Here is a 26,957-nt window from a genome sequence, read left to right on the forward strand (position 1 = left end):
TAAGTTCTTCTCTCTAAGGCATTGTATGATATCATCATATGCATTTTCAAGTGTATGTTTGAAAGTGAATCCCAAACTTGTAAGCCGCTTAGACGAGAAAGAATAGTGTTGATGCCCATCACCTTCAAACCTGAAACATAAAGGTAGGAGGATCTCTCTCTCTCTCTCTCTCTCTCTCTCTCTCTCTCTCTCTCTCTCTCTCAGCTTTCTTGAGCTAAAACTCTCATTTGGTTCCTAGAGCAGTGATGTCATATACGACATAGTTAATATAAATGACTCATTTTTATGAGCTCACCAATCCTACTTATATACACAAATATGCATAAATAAGTCATATTTTCTAGTTTATGATTTCATTAGTTGTCTCATGTTAGTAACCTTTGTGTTACCCTAAGTTTAAAGAGCAATTGAATAGATGTTAAAGAACACTAAAAGTTGGTGAAAAAATTGACGCCTAGATATAAGGTATTCCAAAAAATACAAAAACTGAAGTTGAAAGGCTATAAAAGCTAATTTGGAGTGGCTTATAAAGGAGGTAAGCATCCATATTCAATATTCATATGGCAAGCTAGAAGGCTATTATATCTTTGTTGACCATGGAGTTACTATTGTCATAGGGTAGAACCATTCTTTGAGTGTATTTTCTAAAAAATTTGAAAAATTGAGAAACACATGCCAAAAGGGGCTTTATCTAACTCTACTAAAAAGTTTAGACATTACACTCACTTATGATTGTCTTAAAAGCTTCTAAGCACTAGCATTTTATATTTTGTAGTGGAAAAAGAACATCTCCAAATCATAAAGAGAGAAAACCCAAGTGTAATCCATAAATGTTGTTCCCAACTTAATCTACTCTATACAAGGTGTTTGTACAACATAGAATGTATGAAACTTGGAAAATTGAGATGCCATAGGTCTCATTCGAATAGCAAGAACACAAATAGTAGCCTTACACAATTTTATATTCAACCTTGTGAAAGGATATGATTAGTGTAACGATTAGATGTGTAGTTGTGGTCATCTTTTTAGCTTAAAATGGGGTGTGGGGTAAGTAATGGTGAAGGACATATCTCCATCAGCTAAGTTGAAACAAAACAAATTAAGGTAGCTCTCTATAAGTTTGAACTTCTTTAAAAGTAGTAATGTTGATCACATTGGAGCCTCTATTTATCTAGTAACTCAAAACTATCCAAGGAAGGTTTTATAGTATTTCAAATGGTCAAGTTTGGGAAATGAATGTTTACAGTGGGGTGGTATGCACTTTGAATATTGAAGTTTAATGACTAGATGATGAATCAAAGAGAGTGGCATTCTTGACAATAATAGTGCATGAAAATGTTTGATCTACATTGTGACATATCTTTTCTTGTATTCAATCATTAGTGGGAAACATAATCATATAGGATTTAAAAACACTTACGCTACCTAAACATGATCGTTCCATAAATTTTGAGTACCTAAGTTCTCTTTGTGTCTTTTGATTAGAGCTAGAAAGGAGTAAATGTTTTATTTGAATGCACATACATGTGCCAAAAAGTGTTCATAAAATGTGTGGAACAGCATAGACAAAAGAATAACAATATGTACGTACATTGAAGGCGAACTTGGATTAAGCTCGACATAGCGTTGTTGAAGCATGTTAGCAATATCTACTAGCTTATCTTCCCCAAGATTACATATATAACGTCCCATTGCATCTTTACACTCATATAGAAATATGCTGGCCATAGCTACATCGTCCACATGAACATAAGGCATATAACCCTTCATGGGAATGCCCTTCACATTTCCTAAAGAAAATATTTAGTAGTTTAGTTACAACAAAATATGAATGATAGTCATTTTAAGCTCAACAATGTTGTTGCTTCAATACACTTTTTTACACTTCATAAAGGAACTTTTATGAGCAACATCATGCTAGCTGACTACCAAATAATGATCAAACTGATTTTGAAAGATAGAAAGGAAACACACCTCTTAGCAAGCCTATGGTCGATAACACACATTTTGGTGGTTGTGGAGAGAAGAATGCACCCATCATTAAAGAAGGAAGTATTGTTGTAAGGCAAAGCTTATTTTTGCTGGCAAAATCAAAGGCTTCCTTCTCTGCCAATGTCTTACCCACCACGTAAGGCTACCCACATTAACAAAGTAAGCAAATCATGTCATGAAATTATTTGTGAAAGTTAACAATTTGGAATGTTCTTATAGTGTTTGAGCTTCAAATCCTTTTCTTGAAACTAGACATTGAAATGGAGATATTCTTGAATAGAATAAGCATACAGTATAAAACACCTCCATCCCTCTCTATATGTATGTATGCATATTTGTATGCACCTAGCAACATACATATGTACACATATGAAGGTAAGTATGCATATGTGTAGAATAAGCATACACTATAAAAGACCTCTATCCCTCTCTATATGTATGTATGCATATTTGTATGGACCTACCAACATACATATGTACACATATGTAGGTATGTATGATATGTGTATGTTTGTATATATATAATGTGTATGCATGTGTTTTTGCATATAGGTACGAAAGCATGCTTTATTTACATATTTTCTTTTAAAAAAATCCATATGTCTATCATTAATGATCACAAACATTTTCCCCTTATTTGTCATCCATTACGAAGCATTTCCCCCATATTTTGAAAAATGAGCAAATACATTCCATGCACATAAAAAGTGAATGCTCGGAATTTTCTTACCCAAATGGGATCCCTTTCTAGTCTACATGCATTAGTTGATGTCCAAAAGTTCTCATCAATTGTCGCATCAGGGGCTAGGCTATCTTTCAACCCATAGAATAAGGTTGCAATGGAGGACATGTGTACGATGCGCTTTAAAGAAGACGATTTAGCACAAGCTTTGAGCACATTCATTGTTGTGGACACAATAGGTTGAACAACATGTTTCTATACAAAAGAAATAAACACACAAAATTAGATGCTTAGAATAATGTTGTACTTTTTCATGATGAAGAATAATTTTCTTGATGAGGAAAGTTCATCATCAACCATTTTGAAAAACTAAATAATAAGTCTAATATGGATATGAAAATCAAACCCACAATTGAAAAGATAAATGATAACCTAATCATTGAAGACCTACATGTAAGATAATGCATTGTGTGTGATATTTATAAATTACTACATTTAATTAAGATGCAACAATGTAGTTGTAAATAGATTACAAAACTCAAGAAAATTTGTTTAACTTATTACACTTTTACTTCAACAACATGTTCTTTAAGAGCTCACAAATGCCAATTCGATGCATGTTTATGGAGTCATTTCCACTCATGGAGTTAGCTTTTGAACTTTCCAAAAATTATAAATTTTCACTAAGAGATCCACATGGTACTCTACAACAAATGAGAGAAAATTTAAAAAAAAAACATTGATAAAACAGAGACAAGCATGCATGCACGTACACACATGTATGCGAGCATGCTCATACATAAACTTGTATTATGTGTTTATTTTCAAAATACCAAATATTTGGATTCTTGCACAATGAGTGGTGTACTTGCTAGATTCAATCACAATTACGAGTTTGTGAATGGTGTACTTGGTGAATTCAATCGAATTTGGATTCTTGCACTAGTGAGTGGTGTACTTGATGGATTCAATCATAGTTATGAGTTTGTGTCCAATATGGCTATTTGAAGCCTCTCTTTGCATTTGCTACTGATGTGGTAGTATTACAACAAAACTTATGGATTATTTTATATAATACAAGGTTTCTATTGAAGCAAAAAACATATTGACAACATTGACCCATAGTTCCCATACTCCAAAGAAAGTCACATAAACAACAACTTAAGAGCCAACTTAGTCCCTTGCATAAAACTTTATATACTCAAGCATTTTTGCTTACAAGCATATTCTTTGTAAGATTGGAGATACTTTCCATTCACTTGTGCCATCAAGAAATCTCTCTCAACAAAACTTAAGTTCTCATCTTCCATGCAAACAATAATAGCCCTAATGACATTCCAACCTTAAGCGATCCTCATCCATGCTTGGAGTGAAGCACCCAAATAAAGCCATCTCCATAGTAATCACCTCATGCATGCCCATCTCCTTCATCCATTTAACTCTATTGACTTCCAAACTTGTCGGCCTTCAATAAAGTTCCAAAACAAATGGATTATAGTTTCTTCTTATCTTTGGGGCATATGACAAAATGGGGAAGTGCCCATTCTTTTTTTGGCTCTTTCCTTATTTTGAAGCTTAGTCATTATAACTTTCCACAAACCAAGGTTTAGACTAATTAGATGGAGTATCTTTCCATACCCTTATCTTTTGCTTCTAAGTTTTTAGTTTGGATACTTTAAAAAAAAAAACTTGCATTTGCTCCAAAGCTTCACAAAGAAACCCTCAAATACCTTAAAGCAATCTCGATCTTACCACTTGGGGAAATAAGGTATTTAGTCAAGTGACTTGATGCCGTCCTCATGGAAGAAGGCCAATCTCTCTTCTTCTTTTGGAGGACCTCTTCCAATCACCTACCCTCCTTGGAGTTTAGCCTATAGCATACAATTTGGCCAATAAGGCATGAACCTTGGGGAGAGCGATCCCAAATATTAGTATAGATTTTGACATCTTTTTGTGAACAACTTTGGAAAGCTTAGGCCCCAATCAAATGTGTCTCACTATAGTCTCATACGTAAGACACTAACTAAAATCTTTAAGAAGAGAGAGAAGAATACCCCCTACAAGCCTATGTGTTTTTCCAATTTGCTTAATTGAACATATCATTGACCCACTACAAGTGAAAATTAGATATTCAAAACTGCATTAAAGCATCCCATGCTATGCTTTCACTAGATTTTTGAGCACTGAAATGCCTAGAAGAATAGTTTAACCTTTGAGGCATTTCATGCAAAGGCCACTATTTTTGTTTTCTATTGTAATATGCTCCCAAGCCATTGAGTGAGCTTATGGCTTTTCCCCAAATTTCAAAGAGGATCTCAAAGAATCTCCATTTGATCCCAAGTTGACTTTCTAAAGTTGAGTAGTGTTGCAATAAAAGTTATTGAATAACCAAGCATAACCTTGTGAACCATCCATGTACTAGGCAAAATTCAGTTGAAGTTTAAACCAATTGTTTAATTGTCTATCACTTTTGCCTCACTTTAGCTTTTAGCCAATCGGAAAGTTCTCATATTTGTAGATTGCTATGTATGGGGTAGCAAAAATACCTAAGCATCTCCCGAGTTCCCATGCTTTAAACTTTTAAAGTCTTAGCAAGATAGTTGGGCTTTTGGCATTCCATAAGCCAAATAAAGTAGCTCTATGTTGGACTAATTGAATTTGGAAGCTAAAAGATCAACAAATTGTTATATTATGAACCAATTTATTTTTGCAACAAAGGGTTTCTCACCTATAATTGGGAAGCCGTTAATAGCCTCTTCTTGGATGTTCTTATCAAGCTTCTTGAGAAGAGGATCTATTACGATTGCAAAGAGCAATGAGGTAACAATGCAACCTTGCCTTATAGACATGTTCAAGTTGAAACTAAACCATTCACATGCACATGAGATGAAGCATGGGAGAATAGAAAGCATACCATTTTGATGTAATATTCTCCAAATCCAAGACATCTAAGCGTAGCAATTATGGACTCCCAATTAATTATGCTAGCTTCTTTCTTTCTCCTAAATGTCAACACCCTTTTAAACCTCTCCCCCCTTTTTAGTTCCTTAAATTTAAAACAAAATTTCCTACGCCACTCCTCCTTTAGCCAAGTGCTAATGCCATGAATGAGGGTGGGATGATCATGAGGAAGAGAGAGAGAGAGAGAGAGAGAGAGAGAGAGAGAGAGAGAGAGAGAGAGAGAGAGAGAGAGAGAGAGAGAGAGAGAGAGAGAGAGAGAGAGAGAGAGAGAGAGAGAGAGAGAGAAGAAAGAAAATTATATTAACGTCTACAAAAGGCTAAGTTGACTGATGAGACCAAAAGGTTACATACAAAATGTCTGGGAATTTTTCCAAGTCCTAGTAAAGCTACTACCTAGTGTTATGGTGAACTAGGTGAGTAGGTACAAAATGGTATACAAACTCGATACAATCTAGATGCATTGCAAGTGTATGTAGTGTGGAACTGCTCATGGAGCGTGGTCAACTTAAGATATCCCACATGGGCCTGTCTAGAATGGAGAGGCTGAAGTGATGGGGTATGGCTCCCCGGTGGTGATGTAGTATCCACTATATCTATAGGTGATGTCTCCTATGGGGGCGTGGGCCTGCTAGGTGTGGGTGGCAAGCTCTGCCTCTCTTTTTAGCTCTATCCAAGGTGACTCCTTAGGGTGGGGCCACTGGTCGGTTGGCTGCAGTCCTCATTATAGAGGGGGTTGCTGAGGGTTTGTAGAACTCTTGGGGGGTGCGTTGTTGTGTGTTCTCGGCTGTTTGGTCCCGAACTCGTAGAAGGTGGTCTCTATGTCAGTGTAGCTCCAGGAGGAAGAGCTCGAGGCATTTTTGGTCAGGGAAGTCTAGTGTTTGGGAGAGTGGCCCGAATCCCTCCTTGAAGAGACAGTGGACGTAGCCTGTGATCTCGTAGTACACTAGGTATCTACATATGTAATGTTCTTCTCTCTCTGGCTCCAGTTGACAGAATTGGCAGATCCTGTCCTCTAGGGGGAGAGAGTCCACTCCATATGTGCCTGTCTCGATCCATAGCTGGTGTGATGATGTACGGAGTTGCCCGATGGCAATTCGGATCCCATGGGACAGGTGCACATCCATGTATCTCGGGCGCATAATGAAGTCATCATGTGTGAGGCATAGGAGGTGCTCTCGGTAGAAGGCCATCTTCTTCCCCACGTCCTCGGCTGGTAACACCCATATCCTGGCTGTGTGTAGCTGAATAATATCCACCCTGATGACACGGTTCAGCTCCTCCCGACTAATCTTCAAGTGGAGGTAGTCCAGACTATATTGTAGGGGCTGGAGGTGGTCCATGTGTAGCCCATGCAGCAACAGCCAGTACGGGCATACCAGCATTCAGTGTCCCCCGGCAATGCGAGTTGTTTGGATGATTCTAGTGCGAGGCGGGAGTATCTGTGTTCCGGTAGGCTCCAAAGGATGTGCAAGAAGGTCACTTTTTGGGATAGGGCCTCTACCACTATAGGTGGTGCTCCCAATTCTGCCCTCATGATCTTGTGTGGTACTGATGGTTTACTCCTGATTAGCTGGGAGATCACCATCACCACGGGGCATTCCATCTGCTCCTATCCTTTGTATCTCTCCTCCCCTTCGGGCAATGGCTGATCTTGTGTGGTTCGCCGTGTATGGTAAAGGCTAGACCCCCATATCGGGACCCCATACATAAGTGCTGGTGTAACCAAGGTATCAAAGAGCCATAGCTTCGTCAGAGGTTCCTGAAATTGTAGATGTGCATATTGGCTTTCCATGGATCCCAAGGCAACGTAGCTGCGTGTTAGTCTGTTCGCTGTGGCCTCCCTCAATCTCGGCCCCTGAAAATGTGATCCCCAGGTAAACATATTTTTGGGCCACCTCGACTATACTGACCAATGGATCCATTGGGTGGATGTGTTGAATACCATGATCTTGGTTTGCAGAAGGTCTGTAATGCATGACCCCCCCAGGCATGACCCCTCCCCTCCAAGTCTGTCCACATAATTTGATATCTCATCGATGTAGAGCCCGAATAGGGTGGGGGAGAGGGGGCATCCCTACTTTACCCCAATAGTGCAAATAATCTCCTCTAATAGCCCTCTCGGTGCTCGGGCCTGTCTGTATAGAGCCAGGATTCCCCATCTCATCTCTACCGGGACTTCGAGCGCCTATAGTCTCTGCATGAGTTTGGCTCGAGGAACTATACCAAAGGCCTTGCGAAAGTCCACAAAGCAACGATACACCCACTTTTCTTGTGCCCTGTTCTCTTCAATGATGGCTCGGAGTGTGAGGATGTGGTCAAGTGTAGAGTAGCCTCTCCTAAAGCTGGCTTGCCCCTGTGCCTAGTGTTGGTGTGTCTCCGCCCATTTGCTTAACTCATGCCCACGACATCTGTAGAGCTTAGCTAGCACATGACCGACCACGACCGGCCGGTAGTTTGTGGGAACCATGGGGTCTCTGGTCTTTAGGATTGGTACTATTGTATTGCTGACCAACTGGCTAGGAAGCCTTCACGCAATGCCCTGTTGAATAGGTGGGCTAAGAGGGGGGCGATTGTATCTCTAGTGAATGAGAGGTTTTCTCCTACTAGTCCCACGTGGTCCTAGACCCGACCATTCTGGAGTCTGTCAATGACATCACGGACCGTTTCTGTCTTGAAGAGGGTGGGGGCAGTTGGCCTGTCCTCTGGCGGCCGAGATAGGGGGTTGTCCTAGCACGTGGTATAGTGAGGTGGCGTAGCTATGTCACGTCTGTGGGAACGGGTGTCTCTACTCGGGGTGCTTGGAACGCCTTCCACGCCTCCTTGCTATCCTGCCCTAGGAATAGTTGATAAAACTCGTGCTCTAGCCTCGATAGGTATGCCCGCTTCTTCCTTCGCACTAGGTGACGGAAAATCGTGCGAGCTTGGCGATGGGTGTATGTCCCTTTGGCTTCCCCTTGTTGGAGGCGGAGGCGGGTTTCCTTGCATTCCTCGTCGTACCAGCTATTCCGTGGGGCATTCTTGCTAGGAGGGGTGGAGTGAGGGCATGTGTGGGGGAAGTACGTGGGAGCTGATGTGTGAAGGGTCATGGCCAGTTGTGTTGTGAACTCCTCTAGGGGTGTGTGTGGGTCCATCTCCTGTAGGCTCCAATATAGATGATCTGAGTAGGCACTCACCGTCGTCCTGGTGAAGTGGTATCTGGGGAATCTTTGAGGGCCACTCACTAGGGGGTCCCCTCGTAATTACTTGTGATGCTAAATTGGAGGTATGCGTGGTTTGTGGCTACCGCTAGTGGGCGTGGTGAGATGCTGAAGACTTGTATGTCCGGGATCAGGGTGGCCCTAATAGGTAGTCCAATGTGCTGCCTCCTCCCAAGCCTCTGGATGCATGCTTATGTGGAAAGCATGTGAGTGCGTCAGTCCTAGGCCGTTAAGGATGGCTAGTCAGTGTGCCCTCCTAGTGCTAATCAAAAGTCTCCATACTCTGTGCACTTAGTTATGTCCTGTGATGTTCAGTTGATCCCCAACTCCTCTAGTGCTAGCTCTCGATACATGTGGTCTTCACTCTCAAAGAAGGGGACTTGGCTCTACGTTGTGCGAGCGTTGAAGTCCCCTGTCAGCAAGATGTCTCCTATGCTCGAGTAGTGCATGATTTCCTCATATAGGGGTAGGTACGGGGACAACCCTCCATGTGTCGCATACGAGGAATTTGCCGGGGGGAAGTAGCATACTGCGACATATATATCCCGTGGGTGGTTTGTATGTATCTTGATCCACATGAAACGGGCTTCATCATCTCTCTTCATGACTTGTACGATGTGCTGTAGCTCCTCCCTATAGAGTACTACCACTCCCCCCGACCCTCTGGTCCTCCCTTGGGATCTGGCCTGGGGGTGGCACGCTGAATCCCATTTGTAGCCTCTCACTGTTGGTAGGTGCATGCCCGGGCTCTGGTGTGTCTCTGTATACATGACTATATCCCTGTCCATGAAGGTTTCCTAGAAGAGCCCAACATCTGTTCTCATGGCTCCATTACATTTCCACATTGCAAATCTCAATTGTGTCTCATGGGTCGCGCCTTGTCATTGGCACTTCATGATGATGATGCGCTCGTCCCTATAGACCGCCCATTTGCCTACTCTGTGTGCCTCCATGATCTGTGGCATGCATTCTTGTCTCTGTGGGCCACTTGGGTTGGGGTGAGGTCGTCTTCCAAATATATTTTCTGTCCTTTGAGGGTTGTTCTTTTGTGGAGAGGAAGGCGTGTCGTGACTCTAAGTCGTTAAATTTTAGGATGAGGGGCCGTCCTTTGTCTGACTCCTTGCCTACCCTCCTCCATGCCTATTCCACGAGGGAGGGGTCCTCCACCCCCATTTTCTCACAAATGCCTTTGGCATCCTCCATAGGGCTATCTCCCTCTTTCCACCCGACCACCCTGACATGGAGGGCTCTAATTTTCCTCCTCTTCTCTTCCTCGATGGCTGCGTTGATGAACTCCTCCTTCTTCGTGGGGATCTTTTTTGCTACAGCTTGTGCCTGTTTCATGACCACTGCCCATGTGTTCATTTCTGACTTGACCTTCTCAGGCATGGATTCTGTGATCTCCCCTTCTTCCTTCCTAATGAGGTCGAGCTGGCTCTTGCAGCTAGTAATTTCCTAGTTCTGCAATGGCTCGATTCTTTGGAGAGAGGATTCGATATCCACTTGCTAGGATGTGAAGCGAGCTCTGACCTCTTCATAAATTTCATTTTTCCACTCTTGCATCTTGCGGATTGTCTCCTCCTTTACGTGCTCGATGGCTTCGTCACACATGGCCCTCATCATTTCCTTGATGTTGTCCATGTCTTGGTCCTGGATCTTACAAATCTTGCACAGCACCTCGATGGTTTTTTATACACGGGTGTCTTTCACCTTGTCGGCACTACTCCCAAGGGTTGAGTATTTTTCACTCTTTTCCCCTCGCGTACGTGGGGACACTCTCCAGTCTTTCTTGGCAGACCCTGACATCTCTACGGGCAAGTTCTACACCTCAGTCTGCGCCTTAGGTGTAATCTGTGGGGCCCATGTTTCGGGGGGGGCGGGGGTTTGGACACCGGGGGGGCTGGCTTGGACCAGGGCGGGTGACTCGGACCAGGTGGGGTTGACTCGGACCAAGGGGGGGATGACTCGGACGCGATGGAAGTCGGATGGTCGGATGGGAGTTGGACGTGGGAGAGAGAGAGAGATGAGGACGATGGAAGTCATACGGACGTGGGAGAGAGAGAGAGATGATTACAATGGAAGTCAGACGGATGGGAGTCGAACGTGGGAGAGAGTGTGAGATGATAACGATGATGGACGGATGGGAGTCGGACGCGATGGGAGTCGGACGTGTGAGAGAGAGAGAGAGAGAGGGGTGGCCAGTCGCGACTATCGGAGCTAGAAGCACAGAAGTGTCGACTACTCATGATGGGCTGCTAGACGGGCTAGACAGGCTGGTCGTCGGTAGACGATGGACTGAGCGAGACAATGGATCACTGGTTGGGGACTGTCTGTTTGGACGAGTTGACTGTCTGTTTGGATGAGTTGCGACCGTGAGTTAGATTGAGAGAGGATTACGAGTGTCGAGACGGACTACTCGGTGATGAGATAGGGATGGTCTGTTGATGGATTGACGAGTTGGTGACGAGGTAGATGATGACGATGGGAGTCGGACGCGATGGGAATCAGACGCGAGAGAGAGAGAGAGAGAGAGAGAGAGAGTGTGTGTGTTTGTGTGTGTGTGTGAGACACCCATCACCCCCTCCCCTCTCCCTACTCCTTTCCCCCATGTCTAGTCCACAAGCACCAACAAGTTCATTGAACTTGAACGACACGCCGCAAGAGGTATAGGCACACACGATAGGATCTCATGCAATATAAAATTATCGTAAATGAAAATGAACCAATGAATGGTGTCAAGATGGATCAACCTACCCAACCCAGATTTTTCTTTAGTCTCATCATATAACTAAGTTTTAATTATCTCACAAATTAATGCTAGAAATGCCTCTTAAATTCTAAGTAAACAAGAGAACTAGAAGAATGGAAGTTGACCATAAATAATATTGAATTTATACTCCTTACATCTTAGTATAATTAGGGAAAGGATAATCTAAACTAGTCGACACAAGACCATGAATTTGGTTGGGGAAAAGTACAATTAGATTCCTTAAACAAAAGATAGTGAAAGGATAGATTTGATTGCAATAATAGAACTTGGCTAGTATTATAAAAATACTACATTTATTGAAGTCCTGAATCGTATTTTTTGTAATGTGGTTTCATTGAATATTATGGTAAGCATTAACATCACCAAAAGGGGTGAATCAAGCTACACTAGACCCTAAAACTTGACAAAAGGGATGAATCAAGCTACACTTGACCCTAAAGCTACATGATTTCGAATCTTGCATTGGACATTGTATTGTAAATCAACAGATGGTCTAAATGGTGTTACAAGGGCAAAGAACTATGTGTTTGCTCGGGTGGCTGGGTGGTGGTGATGGGATATATCTTGTCCTTTGACTTGTCTTTTGTGCTCTTCAAAGTTTCTAGAAAAATTGTTGTAGCCAAGAGCTGAGTTATTTGAGGCATTGCACTAAACCATGAGAATATCTACATGTGCTCCTTTTTCATGTGTCTTCAGGTTGTGTGAGAGGATTATCCTTGATCAGTACTCATGTGACATCGTTTTTTGTGACCCCACTAAGGAGCGCCAACAATGGTTTGGTGTTTTAGGTTTATAGTTTTTGAGTCACAGGATGGCCATTTTCCATGGAAGATTTGATGAAGATGTTAGTACTTGGGTTGAGTATGTTGAAAGGCATATGCAAAGGTTTCATATTTTGGACGATGAGGCAAAGGTGGGTTTTTATTTGCAAATAGGCTATGCCTTGGAAGTCAATAGTTGGGAAAGCTTGTCACAGTTTCTACAAATTTTTTTCTTTATGCATCCTATAGGTTATGGTATGAATGATTAGTCATACGGAAAGTTTTAGGGTTTGTACCAGCTTCGACTCAATGAGATCAAGGAGATGGGATGCTACTATGAAGATGATAGAGATGTGTTGTATCCCATGTGGAGAAAAGTACAAGACTTGGCACATAAGGTATGCCATAAAAGCAATGTTCAGAATGTTGAAGAGGAGATATACATGTATGTAGATGAAAGGGAAATATGTACGTCAGTGGATGCTTCTTGGGCTATGGATGAAGTTATTTCTTAGGTTGAGGAGAGTCTTGATATTTCCTGTGGAATTGGTAACATTTTATGTAATACTTTTTCATAATGATGATGAAGATTTGCATGATGATTGTGATGATGTTTCTAATATTGATGATGATGAGTTGGTTGCAGATATGATAGATGAAGATTGTTTGTTTGAAGGAAGTAGACTTGAGCACCATTCCTGTATGCTAGAAGATGTAAGAACTCTTACAGAGCAGTCTTTTGTATTTGGATGATGTTTCTTGTGTTGAAAAGAGGCCTTTGGATGAGAAGGAAAGCAATAACGCTTATGTTAAGTATGTTGCATGCTAAGAGCTGATACAAAGTGGTGTGAATGGAGAAGTGTTTCCACTTGTTATCTGTTCCTCTACTTTTGACGATGAATTTTTAAATGACTTGTACTTGCAGGGTTTGCTTTCAGATGATAGTATGGATGGTAGTTTTGGTAAAGAACTAAACTTGGATGTGGAAAGGGCTGTACAAGGCCTAACTATCAAAGAGGATCAAGGTATGTTGAGATAGAGGAGGTTATTCCTAGTATTTGGCAAAGTATTTGTTGGAGGTATGTAGCAATGTGTGGTGTCCAAGGCTACAAGGAAGGTTGTACATGATGAAGCTAGTGGGATTATTGCTCGATGAGAAAGTAGTATGGAATTGGAGGTGTGATAAGCTTTTTTGCTTTATGAAAATCAAGTCAAGGGAAGCAATTGTGCTTGTTAGTTTGTATTTGCCTAGTGGGATGCAAAAGTCCTTGGAGAACTTCTTGGTTTTCCTTCTTGGACGCATGCACATTCTTGTAGGGTTTACAGGTTTTGAGAAAGATATAAAAGAGCTAGGAGACATGTGTGAAGGCAAACAAGATAATGAAGAAGTTTTTTGCGAACATGATTCTTATGGATCATAGTTATTTGGATAGTAAATTGGAGTTTTCATGTGCCTATGAGTTAGATGGTTCTTCTATGCTTTCTTTGGGCTTTCAAGAGTATACTTCCTTGTAATGTGGATAAAAATCTTCCTTATTGGCGGTGAGCATGATGAGGGCATTACTATTTTTATCTTTGATCCAGGTGGACTGCTGCACATGAATGTTTGCGGACTCGAGGGAGGGCTAAATATGTCATGCATTTTTGCGAAAGATCGATCCACCTTAAATAAGTAAAAAACCTTCTCCTAGTGAATAGTACAAGTTTATAATGGCATGGATTGAGAGCCGTAGCGAGCACATGATTAATTTCGAAATATGGCGGATACTACGTGGCACTCAATTGGATGTAGAACAATATGCAAATCTTGTCTGGTTGATTTGGACAACGACATATTCTGATGTCACACAGACTCTAGGGCATGAGAGCATGTCCATGACTTTGGGGTTTTGTTTATTAACTTTTTTAAAAAAATTACAATTGCTCAAGAGAAATGCTAAATAACTAGCGTGATGGAATAAAAAGTGGGAAACTATAGTTTTTAAAAAATGCTGAAGGAAAACCAGAGGCCTTAGAGAAGGCTATATAGAGGGGAATTGGGGGGGGGGGGGGGGGTGATGCAGATTTGGAGGCGACCGTGTAAAATGTTTGAAAATTGAGAAAAGATAGCAACGAGTGTGCCATACGTGGCTGATGGACACGTCCCATTTGACAACAAGCGGGTTATTCTGGAGGGGATGACAAAAGAGCTTGTTGCCGATCGACTTCATCGCAATTATTATCGCCAGCAATCATGTCAAACATCAGCATCATCCTTATCCTTATGGGATGCAACGTCATCGTCTTCTTCACTCCACGCTAAATTCTAATGCCTGCCTTGTGTAGAACTGAAGTTATTGGAGTTGGTGATAGGTTTTTACGGGCCTTTGTTATCATTTTGCACGCCTATTCAAGGGCTAGATCTAAGTAGAAGTGTCTTCTTAGTCCCCTTAGACCAAGCATTCCCTACTTACAAGCGTCAACGGATATCTCCTTTTCAAAAATATCGAAAATAATAAATAGAAAAAATACCAAATTACTTATTAATCTATATGTCTATTCGATGCCACACCTTAATGAAATGGTTTATAAAATGAATCCGCACAATTTCTTTAAAGCCCACCGCAAGCAACAGTCAAGCAGAACCACTGTGAATACTTCAGTTGATGTGTAGAGCAGGCAATGGTGGTGTTGAGAAGCACTAGGCGATAGCGTATATTCAAGTTATTTAGAAGAAATTATCATTTTTGATGGGTGCACATCTTAGGCGTGGCGCCAATATTCATTTTGACGCGTTTATTTATTGAAGTGACTAACATTTATTTATTATTTTGTATGCGCATGGATGCACGATTTAAATATTTATTATTGGACATTGTATTTGGGCACCGCCCGACTCTATGGGCGCCCAATAGCTTTAATTCTTTAGTGGGACAAAAGCAAACACAAAAGCTAAAGCGTTCTAATTGTAAATTGGGCTATTTTTTGAGCTTGGAGATGAATAATATATAAAATACATGCTTTGTGGAGTGCTCACACAAGGCATGGGGGGAGATTGTGCCCAATTAGTCTTTTGGTTGATGTCGTGCAAGTCTTCTCTCTTGTTTTTTGTGCAAAAGTAGAGTTCTTTTGTTCTTGAGGACCTTCCGGTGCTCACTATCACTGGTATGCAGATTGGATGCTGTATGCGCAATGATAGGCATGGAAAAGGTAAAGGAAGTGCAAAAAAAAAGTGATCGCAACATTGTTAAGTCCACTGTTAAGATTGAAGAGATAAATGCCTTGGAGCATAGCTCAAATGATTATATACGTGTTGCTTTTTCACTTGATGCTACTTAATTGCTTCATATTTAGTCTACTTACTCTTAGTGTTAACTTCTTGATTCAGGGACTTCCTTTCATATTACATTGCATTGTTCATTGGTTTTATATCTATCACAATGCTACAAGTTTAGTTAGACTAGGTGATGATAATGTGTGTGATATTAGGTGATATGAGACTGCAGTTTGGTACTGGTGCTCCATTTGTGCTATATGATGTATGCCATGTCTCGGATTTGACTAAAAGCCTTATCTTAGTTGCATAGTTGGATGATGATATGTATCATATATATATTTTGGTGATTCTACATGGAAGATCACATGTGACAACCTCATTTTTGCTAGATGTGCCAAAGTTAATAACTTGTATCCCTTGCTTGTATTTGGGTTTATTGATCATGTTTTGGCCATTTTTGATCTTCCACATGTATCTCTTTAGCATCGTCGTCTTAAGAATAAGTCCCTTAGAGGAATGTCCTTACTTGTTTGTAGTATTTACTAGGATCTTGACTACTTATGATTTGACACTTATGATAATTGTTTATATGGTAGGTAGACTTGTGACTCATGACTCATCATTAGGGGGCTAAGTATTTTGTTATGCTTATTTGCATAAGGTTTGAGCCTATCCCATAAAGTAGAAGTTAGAAGTTTGGCCTACTTTTTAGTGATTTCTTGCTATGGTTGAGAACCAATTTGGGTATAGGTTGAAATACCTATGATCTGACAAGTTTAGCCTATCTCATAAAGTAGAAGTTAGAGATTTTGCCTATGTTTTAGTACTTTCTTGCTATGGTTGAGAACCAATTTAGGCATAGGTTGAAATATATATGATCTAACAAAGGGAGTGAATATATCTCTAAGGTATTTAAGTAGTTTTGGGATGAGAGGGGTATTAAGCATTAGTTGACTGCCTCTTACACACCACCATAGGATGGTGTTGTATAGCATATGAATAGAACTATTTAGGAAAGAGTTTGTAGTATGCTTAGTTAGGAAGGCTTACCATAACATTTTTAAGCTAAGGCAATTACTATTGCCATTCATTTGATTAATAGATTCCCATTCACTACTCTTAGTGGTAGAGTCACATAGGAGGTATGGTCTAGTAAACCTTTGTTGTATGCAAACTTGTGAGTCATTGGATATGAGGCTGTTGGCCATATTTCCAAAGACAAATGCAATAAGGTAGATTCGAAGTCTGTCAAATGTATCTTCCTTGGATATGGTGATCTGGCTGAGATGGGATATTGCCTTTGGGATTGACTTATAAATATGCAGTTGTGCACTCTCTATTGCCTTACATAGTTTGATATAAAATTTTGCAATAGTCTAATAGTTACGATACTTCACAATAGTTGGATAATTTGAAATGTTTGTTGTGCACAACAACAAGCATTAAATGGTCAAACTTTACACATGGAATCTCTTCAAAGATGTTGGATAAATCAAGAGAATTTTCACTCGTTGAGGGTTCCCTTAGATGTGCATATAGATGTTACAAAGGGTTATTTAACAAGTAGTATAAAATTTCCTTGATTTCTTTATAGACAATAATTTGAATATTGATGGTCTACAATCACTGTTATATTTTTACTTAGGAAATCCATAAACAAATATGATTGGTTTCATCTTTGTTGCAAAATTTTGAATGCATCTATATGAGCACATAACCTTTTCAACTCTCTTGTCAAGGTTGCTAGAGTTTCTAGGTGAATGGAGTTTGTTTGGAGCCCTTTGATCTCAAGAGCTCATTATGGCAAGGGTGTCCCTTGCCCCTCCCTTTCTTTTTTAATTGACTTCTCATTAAAGATATCCCTATTTTTGGTATTAAGTAGTTTGTATCTCTTTTTTTTTTGCAAATGATACCTCTAACATAGTTCAAGTTGAGAGACAATCAATCCAAGTGCTCTTGGAGGAGTATGATACCTTTTACAACCTATCAAGGTTGGCCATTAGCACTTCTAAGTCAAAGATCATCTATCTCGGGTGTGAGGAGACCGCCATTTGGCCAATCACTCCTCTGAGACTGTCATAATTTGGGCTCCTAGTTCGGACATTGCAACACGGTTTTCAAACCAACGTTTTTCAAATTGACTTCGACCCTCTGATTGTCGGTTTAGTTGCTCTATCTCTAAGAGATTTGGTTGGAAGAGCACATAATTGAATGTTACAGTTAAGCGTAGTTTATCGGCTTCCTCGTAAGAGGTGAGTCGCATGTGTTCATGCAGGAGCCTGTCATAGTGCTTGTCAAAATGTTCTTGCTCTTCCCAGGATAGGAGAAATGGCAAGTATTCTTCAAGCTGCTCTTTAGGGAATGCGCCCATGTCTGCCAGGACATAGACACGTGCGAACACTTTGAGCTTAGCATCCAACTCAGTTAAGCATTTTGCGACACTTCTATGTTCAACGAGGGCTTGCTCGGTTGCTATCTCATGCAAGGTTCTAGGAGTTTCCCTAGGCTTTAGCATAACTGGGGGCTCAGGCCTAGATGAGCAAGATCGGTCAACGCTAGGATTTCTTATGCTCTCGGGGATTGTGCGTTTTTCCTGAGGTTTTGCTACTATTTTATCATGGTTCTCCTCGGATGTGGCTAGTATAGATTTGTCACCCTGTTGTGACAGTGTTGTATCCACTCTTGATTGGTCAATGTGAGTTCTGTTGTCAGTGGATTGAGTGTTGCAAGTAACCGTTGATGATAACGGCTGCTTTGATTTTTCAGAACACACGGATATGTCTGAGGTTTCACCGCTATTAGGAGAGACATCAATGGGTTCATTGGTGAATGGACTCGATGCTTTATTCCTCAACTCTTCATCGCTCTTGATCTCAATGTCTTGGGATCCACAATCACTCGTAATTGTTGTTGTTTTTGCTGTTTTCTTCTCTTTTTCTTGGTCAGTGAAGGTGCATAACTTAATGACTCAGGACCCTGAACTAGGTCCGCCGTTGATGTGCTTGGTTGGGCCTCAGCATTCTCTTTCTCTAGTGTGTCCTTATGGACATAGCCGCGGCCTGCTGAATAGCCTCGCTAGGTTGTGAGGGTACAACTACCTCTCTTTTTGGAGAGTCTAGCTCTTTAGCCAATTCCCTTCTGTTTGACTCCTCCAGCCTAGGCTTTAGGCGCCTTGGAAGTGCTAGAGTTGTCAAGGAAGTTGGATACGACACCTTCTCCCCAGGTGAACTGCTAAGGACACGTTCCGCAAGGGTCATTGTCACGGCTAAGGGCTGTGACTGTTGTGATCCCTGATTGGAAGTGGTAGTGGCTAGTCCAGTGGGCTGGCTAATCTTGGTGGATTGTGATGTCAAGTCCCTAGGGCGAGAAGTGGCCATGTCTTTTGTTGCCCTTAGAGCATTCACTTGTGTGGATCAAGCATCAGTTGAGCTAGCCACGGTGGATTGCACATGCATATCCTTAGGCTGAGAGCTAAGGGTGGTGTCATGTCCCGCCTCTTGGACATTTGGAAGCTCAAATGTAGATAGAGATTGGGATTGAGCAATTGCCCTTGACGATCGCTGTTGTGCTTCCTGTGTCCATTTGGGAAAAGAGGGTGTAGGAGATTTGGGACTCTTAGGTAGACTTGGCAGTAGCTGAACGATTGTGCCATTTGCTTTGTTGAGAAATCAGCCTTCTTATGAGCAACGTTGTGCCCTTTGGTGCTCATCATCATCTTGGGAAGTCAAAAGCTCCTTGAGCACTAGTGGTCTTTGTGTGCGCTCAATGGTTACATATGACATCTGCTTATTAAGTATACTAGGCAGAGGCTCTTTCTTTTGAACACTCATGTTTGGTTTCTTGCCCCGTGACCTGGAGTTTCTCTTAGATTTCCTCCTGTGCTTCGTTGCTTTTGATGCAATCTGGCCTTCAGCTGATAGAGATGGTTTAGCAGGGGGTTTTGGTACCCAAATCCATCGGTTACCTACATAATACCCTTGAGCACGTAGCAACGCTTTGGATATCCATCTCGGCGTTGTATTGGCTCTCCATCGATGCCTTCGTCTATAAGGCTTGGGCTTCTTTTGGGGTCTTCTACGATATTTATAAGTCCAACGCCTGTCCTTGGCATTGGCTTCGGACCTTCTTGTTTCAGGCATGGCCTCACTCACTAGTTCTCGTTGTTCGACCTGTGCTTCTATCAACTCTTTCAACAAGTCCTTGCTCTCATTAGCAGGCTTGACTATTATGTCAGCACCTTCCTTGCCTTTCCCTCGAGGTTCGATGAGGTCACCCTTGCTAAAGGTTGTGACTATCCTCACACCTGGTAGTGTCAAGTGTATCCTCTGTGTTACATAGTCGGCCTCACACTTGGTCGCCCTTTTGAAGGGTCTTCCTAGGAGGGTTTTCCTTCCCGCAATTAGCACTATTTGGAGGAACATGAAATAGGATAGCCAAGTTTTCAGTTTCAATTGTCGCAAGGATTTTGCACTTCCCTATGAGTGCTTGTGGGTGTCCCCCGTAAGAGCTAAGAGTTGCATTAGTTGGTGTGAGCTCTGGTTGGTTTAGTAGGGTCCATGCTTCATAGGTCAAGATATTAAAATCTGCTCCTTCATCAATTAGAGCATCGATAGTGTGCTCTCTTTTCGCGGTGAGTTTGACCCTAAGATAAGCATGCAGTACCATGTCTTTATCTTCCAGGTCTTGGCTTATAAATTTAAGCCTTCTAACAAATGCCCTTGAGTCCCCAACTGCACGACCAGATGTGGATTCTCCACTGATGTCTTGCATCGCCTGTGCAGTGCTATTCAAGGTGCATCTATTGTTAGGACTGTCATATCTAGTCATCCTCGCTGTTGTAGCTTGATGTTGTTGCTTTTCGCTTTGACCAGATGCAGTCTGAATGCAACACGTACGTGTTTTTGTAGTGTGGCCTTTTTGCCCTTATTGGCTAGATTGGCCCATTGAGGTTCTAGGGTCTCTGTTTATCTCCGTTCGGGTATGGGCTTTTGGTTGCTCTTTTGCAAGTGAGAATCCATGCTCGTGTAGAGCCATTACTACACTAGAGTCCAATTTGAAGGACCTGTCACGGTGCATGTTTTCTCTCCAACCTACTCAGGGGAGGTGCGGAGGGGGCTGCCCCCTTTGCGGGGGTCTAGGGGGGGCAGTCCCCCCAGCCCACAGGGCCATTATGGTAAATGCCATACGTGATTTGAAGGACCGTTTATAGCCAAATTTTGAACTACTTGCTCTAAGTTTCAGCCCAGTGATCAATCTATGATATGGTTTCGGCTCTATTTGGTCTCTCGGTCAGTCTCAGGGTCTACATGTTAAAATTTGAAAAAAATCCAAATTCGGCCTAACAAGTCCGAATTGCAGGGGCCGAATGCTCGATCCGGCCTGTCCGAGGGCCGAGGACCGAATGAGAAAGGGCCAAATGTAACTGGTCCGAATGTCAAATTCGGCCAGTCTGAGTGTCATTGTCTGAGGGCCGAGTCAAATGGGCCGAAAGTCGAGTCAGGTGGGCTGAGTCAAGTGGATCGAGGGCCGAATTTCAAAGTTGGTTCGAATGGTCAATTCGGACGGGCCGAGCGGTGGGTGTCCGAGTTGAGTGGGCCGAGAGCCGAATTTCGGTGTGTTCGAGCCGAGTGGTCCGGGCGGTAGTGGGTCGAGGGCCGATTCTGGGACTCGGCCCAGAATCATCGTCACTTGGACTAGCCGAACGCGGTGCGACTTTGGTCGGCGCAATGATAAATCGCTCGAATCACACAATTCAGGTCACGGCCTATCACACACACCTCAAGATCAAAGCTATGGATGGAGGGAAAGAGTTGTATATACCTGGAATAGCCAATAAACTCCAAAATGCAAATCGGTAATCGAATCAAATCCTCATGCCATGTTATGATAGCAGAAACCCTGATGCTTGTTTTTCTTCTTTTTCTTTGTTTTTTCCTACCCTAATACACCCAAATCACAAAGCAAATAACTATCCTACTCCATTATGCTTTTCCAAATCCAAAAAACCAAAAACCTACTTGCTAAGGAGATCGAATACATCTTCAAACTTCCTCGCTTCCTACCTATCTACCTCAAGCACCGGTTCGGGGAAAACCCTTACTTTGATGCTCGATTCGAAACGCGCAAGCGCTCAAGGCTTGAATCCATTGGTCCCGGCAACGGAACCAAAATGTGGGAGCTTTTGCTCAACCGCCAAGACCCACGGACCACGATCCAAGTGCAAGCTTCAAGCAAGCTCCATCCTCAAGCTCCACGCTCCAAGCTCCATAGCCGCAAGCAAGAGAAGAGAAGAGAAGAAGAGAGGGGAAGATGAAGAGCTTGTCCTCCTCGGTCCCTCACCCTCACACGCTCACTCTCTCACACTCTCACACTCCCTCTCTCAAGCACAAGCTCAAGCAAGCAAGAAGAAGAAGAAGAAGAAGAGAGCCACTTTTGGCCACACACAAGAATGAGCTTTTCATTCACTTTTCAACGTCATATACAAAACCCTAAATCCCTTTTGGGTGGTAATCTCCTTATCCCCTTTTTTACATGGCCAACTGTGGCTTAGGCCCTTTTTTCCATTGTCCTTCTATCTTCCTAGCTTCCTTTCCACCGCCCGTCTACATTTACAAATTGCACGGGTGAGAGCCGAGTATCCTTAAATTAAATCATGATGCGCTTGGGCTCTTTTACGAAAGTACTTGCGCTTTTTCTTGTGCACATTTTCCCCTTATTTAGGACTTTTCTGCGCTTCTTGTATTTCTAGATTTTTCTTGGCGCGCTTTCGTCTTCCGTTTCACTTTGCCTTGGCCTTTGTCTTCTGCTTTAGCTTTTCCAGATTTTCCACCTTGTTCGTCTGACAGCTAACAACAAGGTACTATGGAAGTGTTGTGGCACAAAGGATTTGTCTAAGACTTCAAAAGACCACTTAGCTAGAACATCTGCTTATTGGGGCAAAATGGCACCCAAGAACCAAGATTGGAACTTGGGCCAAAAGAGTTAGAAGAGTCTGAAAGTTGATGCCCCAAAAAAATTAAATTTTGCCATGTGGAGGCTCTTGATGAACAAGTACCCCACTCATGAATGCTTGCATAAAGCTCTAAAAATGTCTCCCCTTTGTGGCCTTTGTAGAAGAGAAACAAATCAATAAGAACGTCTATTTTGGGGATGTAATGAAAGCAAGAGACTATGGAGAAATGTTTAAAAATGGATTTGCAAAGCATGCTTCAATGAAGCCATTAACCCCAAGTGGATAGTCTTTGGAGAGAAAAATGACAGGGAAGACTTCACCATGAAATTGTGGAATGTAGTTTGCACCTTGACCATTATGGCAATTTGGTTTCACATGAATAGTTGAGCCTTTAGGTATGCAGCAAGGATGTTGGTGCCACTGGATCTTTGGTAGAACCTTTCGAGTGATATTTTGGGTTTTTTGAAGATTTTTAGTAGTAAATATCAATCTTACAAAGTGTTTTATAAAATCTTGAAGGTCTAAATGACTCTTCTTGAAAACCCATCCATGGTGGTAGTTTGTACATATCACTCATTTATTTATTACTATATTTTCACCACACTATGAAAAAACTAGGTGCACTTTTACATTCATGCTACACTTTTTTGATAGCCCACCTCACTACTCTATTTTTATCAGAAAATAATACAATCTCTCATCGTTTACTTGTGCATACCTCAACATCATCTGTTGGAACCATCTTGGGTGATGCTAAATGGAAGACCCCATGGCAACCTTGGACCAAAGAATCTATCTCCATTTCATTCAAAAGATTAGCTTTAACCAGCTCCAATCGCTCATTTGCACCGACAAAATTTCTTAAGTAATTGGTTTTGGTAGGATCATCTGAAATCACTCAACTACTTAGTACCTTGCCATTTTAAAATTATTTTAAAGAAAAAAATGACACCGTCATTAAAAATATCAAAAGACTAATGAAATTGGACGGGATTACAAGCTCACATTGTAAATGGGATGAAAGGTCACATCATATAGAGAGTCTAAAAATCATGGTTATGAATGAAGTTGAAAACTTGAGAATAAAATAACTCTTGTATTTACTTTGTAAAGCAACACAAAAATATGCTTTACTTTGAATCAAAGCATCCTTTAACAAATCTAACAACTCAAATAGGGCACTCAAGGCTCACAAATATAACCTTATCAAAGTCATTGGGTTTCAGTTCACCATAATCTATAGAACATACCTAGAAATTTTCCCAAAGACTAAGTACAACAAGTGATCCTTGCCTAAAGACAATCTAATTCCAAGTTTGCCAAACAAAATTCATTGTGCTACCTTGAGTAGCTTTGCAAAAAACTTGAAGACATCTTGCACTTTGCACTAAGAAACCTAGGTGGAAGGCTGAGTACAACAATTGACTCTTGCCAAAAGACAATCTAATTGCAAGTTTTCCTAACAAAATTCATTGTAGGACCTTAATTAGCTTAGCGAAAAACTTGAAGACATCTTGCACTTTGCATTAAGAAGGTATGGTTTTCCATGTAATTGTGTTATGTGTTTCCGTGTAATTGTGTAATTGATAAGTTCAAAATTCCAAAACACGTGACAAATAGTTTCATTGCATGCATGGAAAAATGTGCATATTATTAGAACATGCATCCAATTGTTCAACTATCTAGTTGGCCCTTTCGTCATACACATACCATAAGAGAAATTTTACTTTGCTTAGGGTGGCAACTTGTGGAAGTTAATATCACAAAAATTTTCCATGGTTCCTTGGCTTTGATAATAGTCTTTAGAGTTGCAAATAATCTTTGGTACAAAGTACAATCCTTGAATTACTAGAAGTTGAGGTTTTTGCAATATGAGAGCTAAAGCAATATCCATGGTGTGTTGAAAGACCTTTGATTGCTTGTATGTTGACAACATAATGAATGTGTGAAGCAAGTTAGAAACTATTTTAAAAGTAAGGGATCTAAGGGCACCCTTGCCTTCTACATTCTCTCAAATCACAGATTACTACAAATATATAATCATGCTAGCTCTAGCTAAAACATTGGACAAGAATACATTCACCATGTTAAAGATAAAACCAAAACACATTTTAAAAGTAAGGGATCTAGGGGCACCCTTGCCTTCTACATTCTCTCAAATCACAGGATTACTACAAATATATAATCATGCTAGCTCTAGCTAAAACATTGGACAAGAATACATTCACCATGTTAAAGATAAAACCAAAACACATTTTCCTAAGCAAGATAAAATAAGAGACTCATCTAATAGGATCACAAGCTTTGTTAAAACATCTCAATAATAACAAGCTTTTTATCTTGTTAGAGAATGAGAATAGCATGTTGAAATTCTCTTATAAATTATCCAACCATATGAAACAAAACTAGATCGTGTGACATCAAAGGGGACTACCAACATAGTCAAAAGCATCCATTCATTTTTAGACACATTTTTCAGCTTGAGATTAAGCATTTGATAGGTTGCTAGTTGGCTCATTTCTAGCCAACTTGTTGTCTCGGCCCTCATCCTAGTGGCCTATTTATAAACCTCCATCCGCTCTCAATTGTGTCTACATCATCAGAATCCTTGAGACAGAGAGAGAGAGAGAGAGAGAGAGAGAGAGAGAGAGAGAGAGAGAGAGAGAGAGAGAGAGAGAGAGAGAGAGAGAGAGAGAGAGAGAGAGAGAGAGCCATTAGTCATCATCATGCTTGTACGCATGAAGAAGAGAGAGAAAAGAGAAAAGAAAAAAAGCAAGTTGAATGAAAAAGAAAAGAGAGGGTAGGAAGAAGAGAGAGAAGAGAGAAAAGACAAAAAGAGAGTAGAAGGGATTGGAGAAGAGAGGGACTAGGGAGAAGAGAGAGAGAACATAAAGAGGGAGTAGAGAGTAGAGAAAGAGAGAAGAGAGGGAGAAAAGAGAGAAGAGAGGGAGAAAAGAGAAAGAGAGAAGTGATGAAATAAAGGGAGAGGAGAGGTGAGAGATAAGAAGATAGAAGAGAGGACTTCATCATTTCATGCTTTGTCTTATGGATTCCATTGCCCACTCATTTTGAGTTCTTGAGATAATCTCTTTGTCAATGTTTATGCACCTTCCATTCATTGAGCATTCTCATAAGGAGACTCAACTTTCTAGTCCTAGAGCATGCAAGTATGCTTGTATTCTTGAGAATGATTAAATAAAGGAGAGTAATATATCACTTTTCCCAAGACCCTAACAATGCTTTTAACATGAGTCTTAAGAAGAGAGTATATACTACTTAGCAATACCCATATGGACACTCAAAAACGTGCTAATGAAAGATGTTTGAAAATGAAAGTTAAGAGTATCAAGACACTCCATTATAAGAGAGCTTCAAAGTGAGGATAAAAACTTGGATTAAGAGATGTGTATAGTACACAGAAAGAACAAAGACAAAAAAGAACGGTAAAGGATCACAGTTTGGAATGGTTACAAGGAGCACTTTACTACAATTTTAAAGACATGATAATTGCATTCTCCTTTAAAAGAAGGCATGATAATTCCAAGGATTTAAGAGATGTTTGCAAAGCAAAGGAAAAATGCATTTAAGAGAACAGTTAAACATAGACTAAAGGATCGATTTTCTATTTGTTGAGAAATAATTATACTTTTTGTACACAATTGAAAGAAAATCCATAGGGATAGTTATGAGGATGAAATCCTTTCTACCGTTTCAAAGGACCGTTCTTTGTGATGTCATTACATGCTAACACTTTTTTCCTGCTCAAAGTAGATTTTCTTTTGCTAATTTAGACTATAACATCACTTTTTTCATTAGCAAAGTTCCAATTTGAGAGGGGGTTAATAGTCGACCTTCCCATTTCTAGTAAGTATTGGATGTTTAGGCTCTTCTTATGTAGGAAGTTAAGCTCTCTAATAGGAAGCTAGTAAGCTCGTGGAGATTTAAGGCCAAGCTTGCTCCATCGCCCTTATTAGATGAAAATACTTCACCTTTGTTAATGAAAATCGCATTTTTAAAAAGGAAAAAGGTTGGGAGCTTCCAGCGGTAGGCGTCGTAGAAGAGATCAAACCTCAAATTGTGAACGTGATGTTGATGATCAGCCGCAAGACAGGTATATGTGTGGAGCTGTGACACTGATGTGATGAGATTAGGTGTAGAGAGAGAGAGAGAGAGAGAGAGAGAGAGAGAGAGAGGAACCTGGGTCGCGAACGCTTGCCCGGACTGTGTAGCCTCGCTCGAGCAGGCGCTTTATCAAATGAGCGGCACAAAACCCAGAACCCCCCGTCACGCACACCAGCTCTCTCTCGCCCTCCATTGCAAATCCAACGCTCCCCTACGCACGCCCGATGAACACCCCACACAGACACACACACACACAGACAGAGA

The 26,957-nt window shown here is 41.2% G+C and overlaps 1 protein-coding gene across 2 annotated transcripts; it reads right to left on the reverse strand.

The window, feature by feature from the left end:
- Window positions 1–1,475: 1,475 nt before the first annotated feature.
- Window positions 1,476–26,957, reverse strand: LOC148019978 (tetraketide alpha-pyrone reductase 1-like). Of its 2 annotated transcripts, XM_087700865.1 has the most exons (5): window positions 26,769–26,957; window positions 23,290–23,459; window positions 2,723–2,929; window positions 1,975–2,134; window positions 1,476–1,790 (listed from the first exon to the last, which is right to left on the reverse strand). In XM_087700865.1, the coding sequence occupies exons 1-5, from the start codon at window positions 26,884–26,886 to the stop codon at window positions 1,507–1,509; spliced, it is 939 nt and encodes a 312-aa protein (XP_087556991.1). In that variant the 5' UTR covers window positions 26,887–26,957; the 3' UTR covers window positions 1,476–1,506. The 2 variants fall into 2 exon arrangements, 1 of the variants encoding a protein (XP_087556991.1); XR_015694983.1 differs by lacking the exons at window positions 1,476–1,790; window positions 1,975–2,134; window positions 2,723–2,929; window positions 23,290–23,459 and adding an exon at window positions 26,139–26,696 and having other exon boundaries at window positions 26,769–26,891.

Source organism: Lygodium microphyllum, chromosome 19 (genome assembly GCF_053477565.2).
Source record: "Lygodium microphyllum isolate KBCC chromosome 19, Lygodium_microphyllum_v1.1.10, whole genome shotgun sequence".
NCBI classification, from domain to species: Eukaryota; Viridiplantae; Streptophyta; class Polypodiopsida; order Schizaeales; family Lygodiaceae; genus Lygodium; species Lygodium microphyllum.

Excerpts from the sequence above, each read along its gene's own strand:
- LOC148019978 (XM_087700865.1), bottom strand. The coding sequence starts at position 26,886 with ATGGAGGGCGAGAGAGAGCTGGTGTGCGTGACGGGGGGTTCTGGGTTT. Across the intron at positions 23,460-26,768 it reads GGCAAGCGTTCGCGACCCAG|ATGATCCTACCAAAACCAAT; the intron begins GTTCCTCTCTCT and ends GAGTGATTTCAG. Across the intron at positions 2,930-23,289 it reads TTCCAACAGATGATGTTGAG|AAACATGTTGTTCAACCTAT; the intron begins GTATGCACAAGT and ends TCTTTTGTATAG.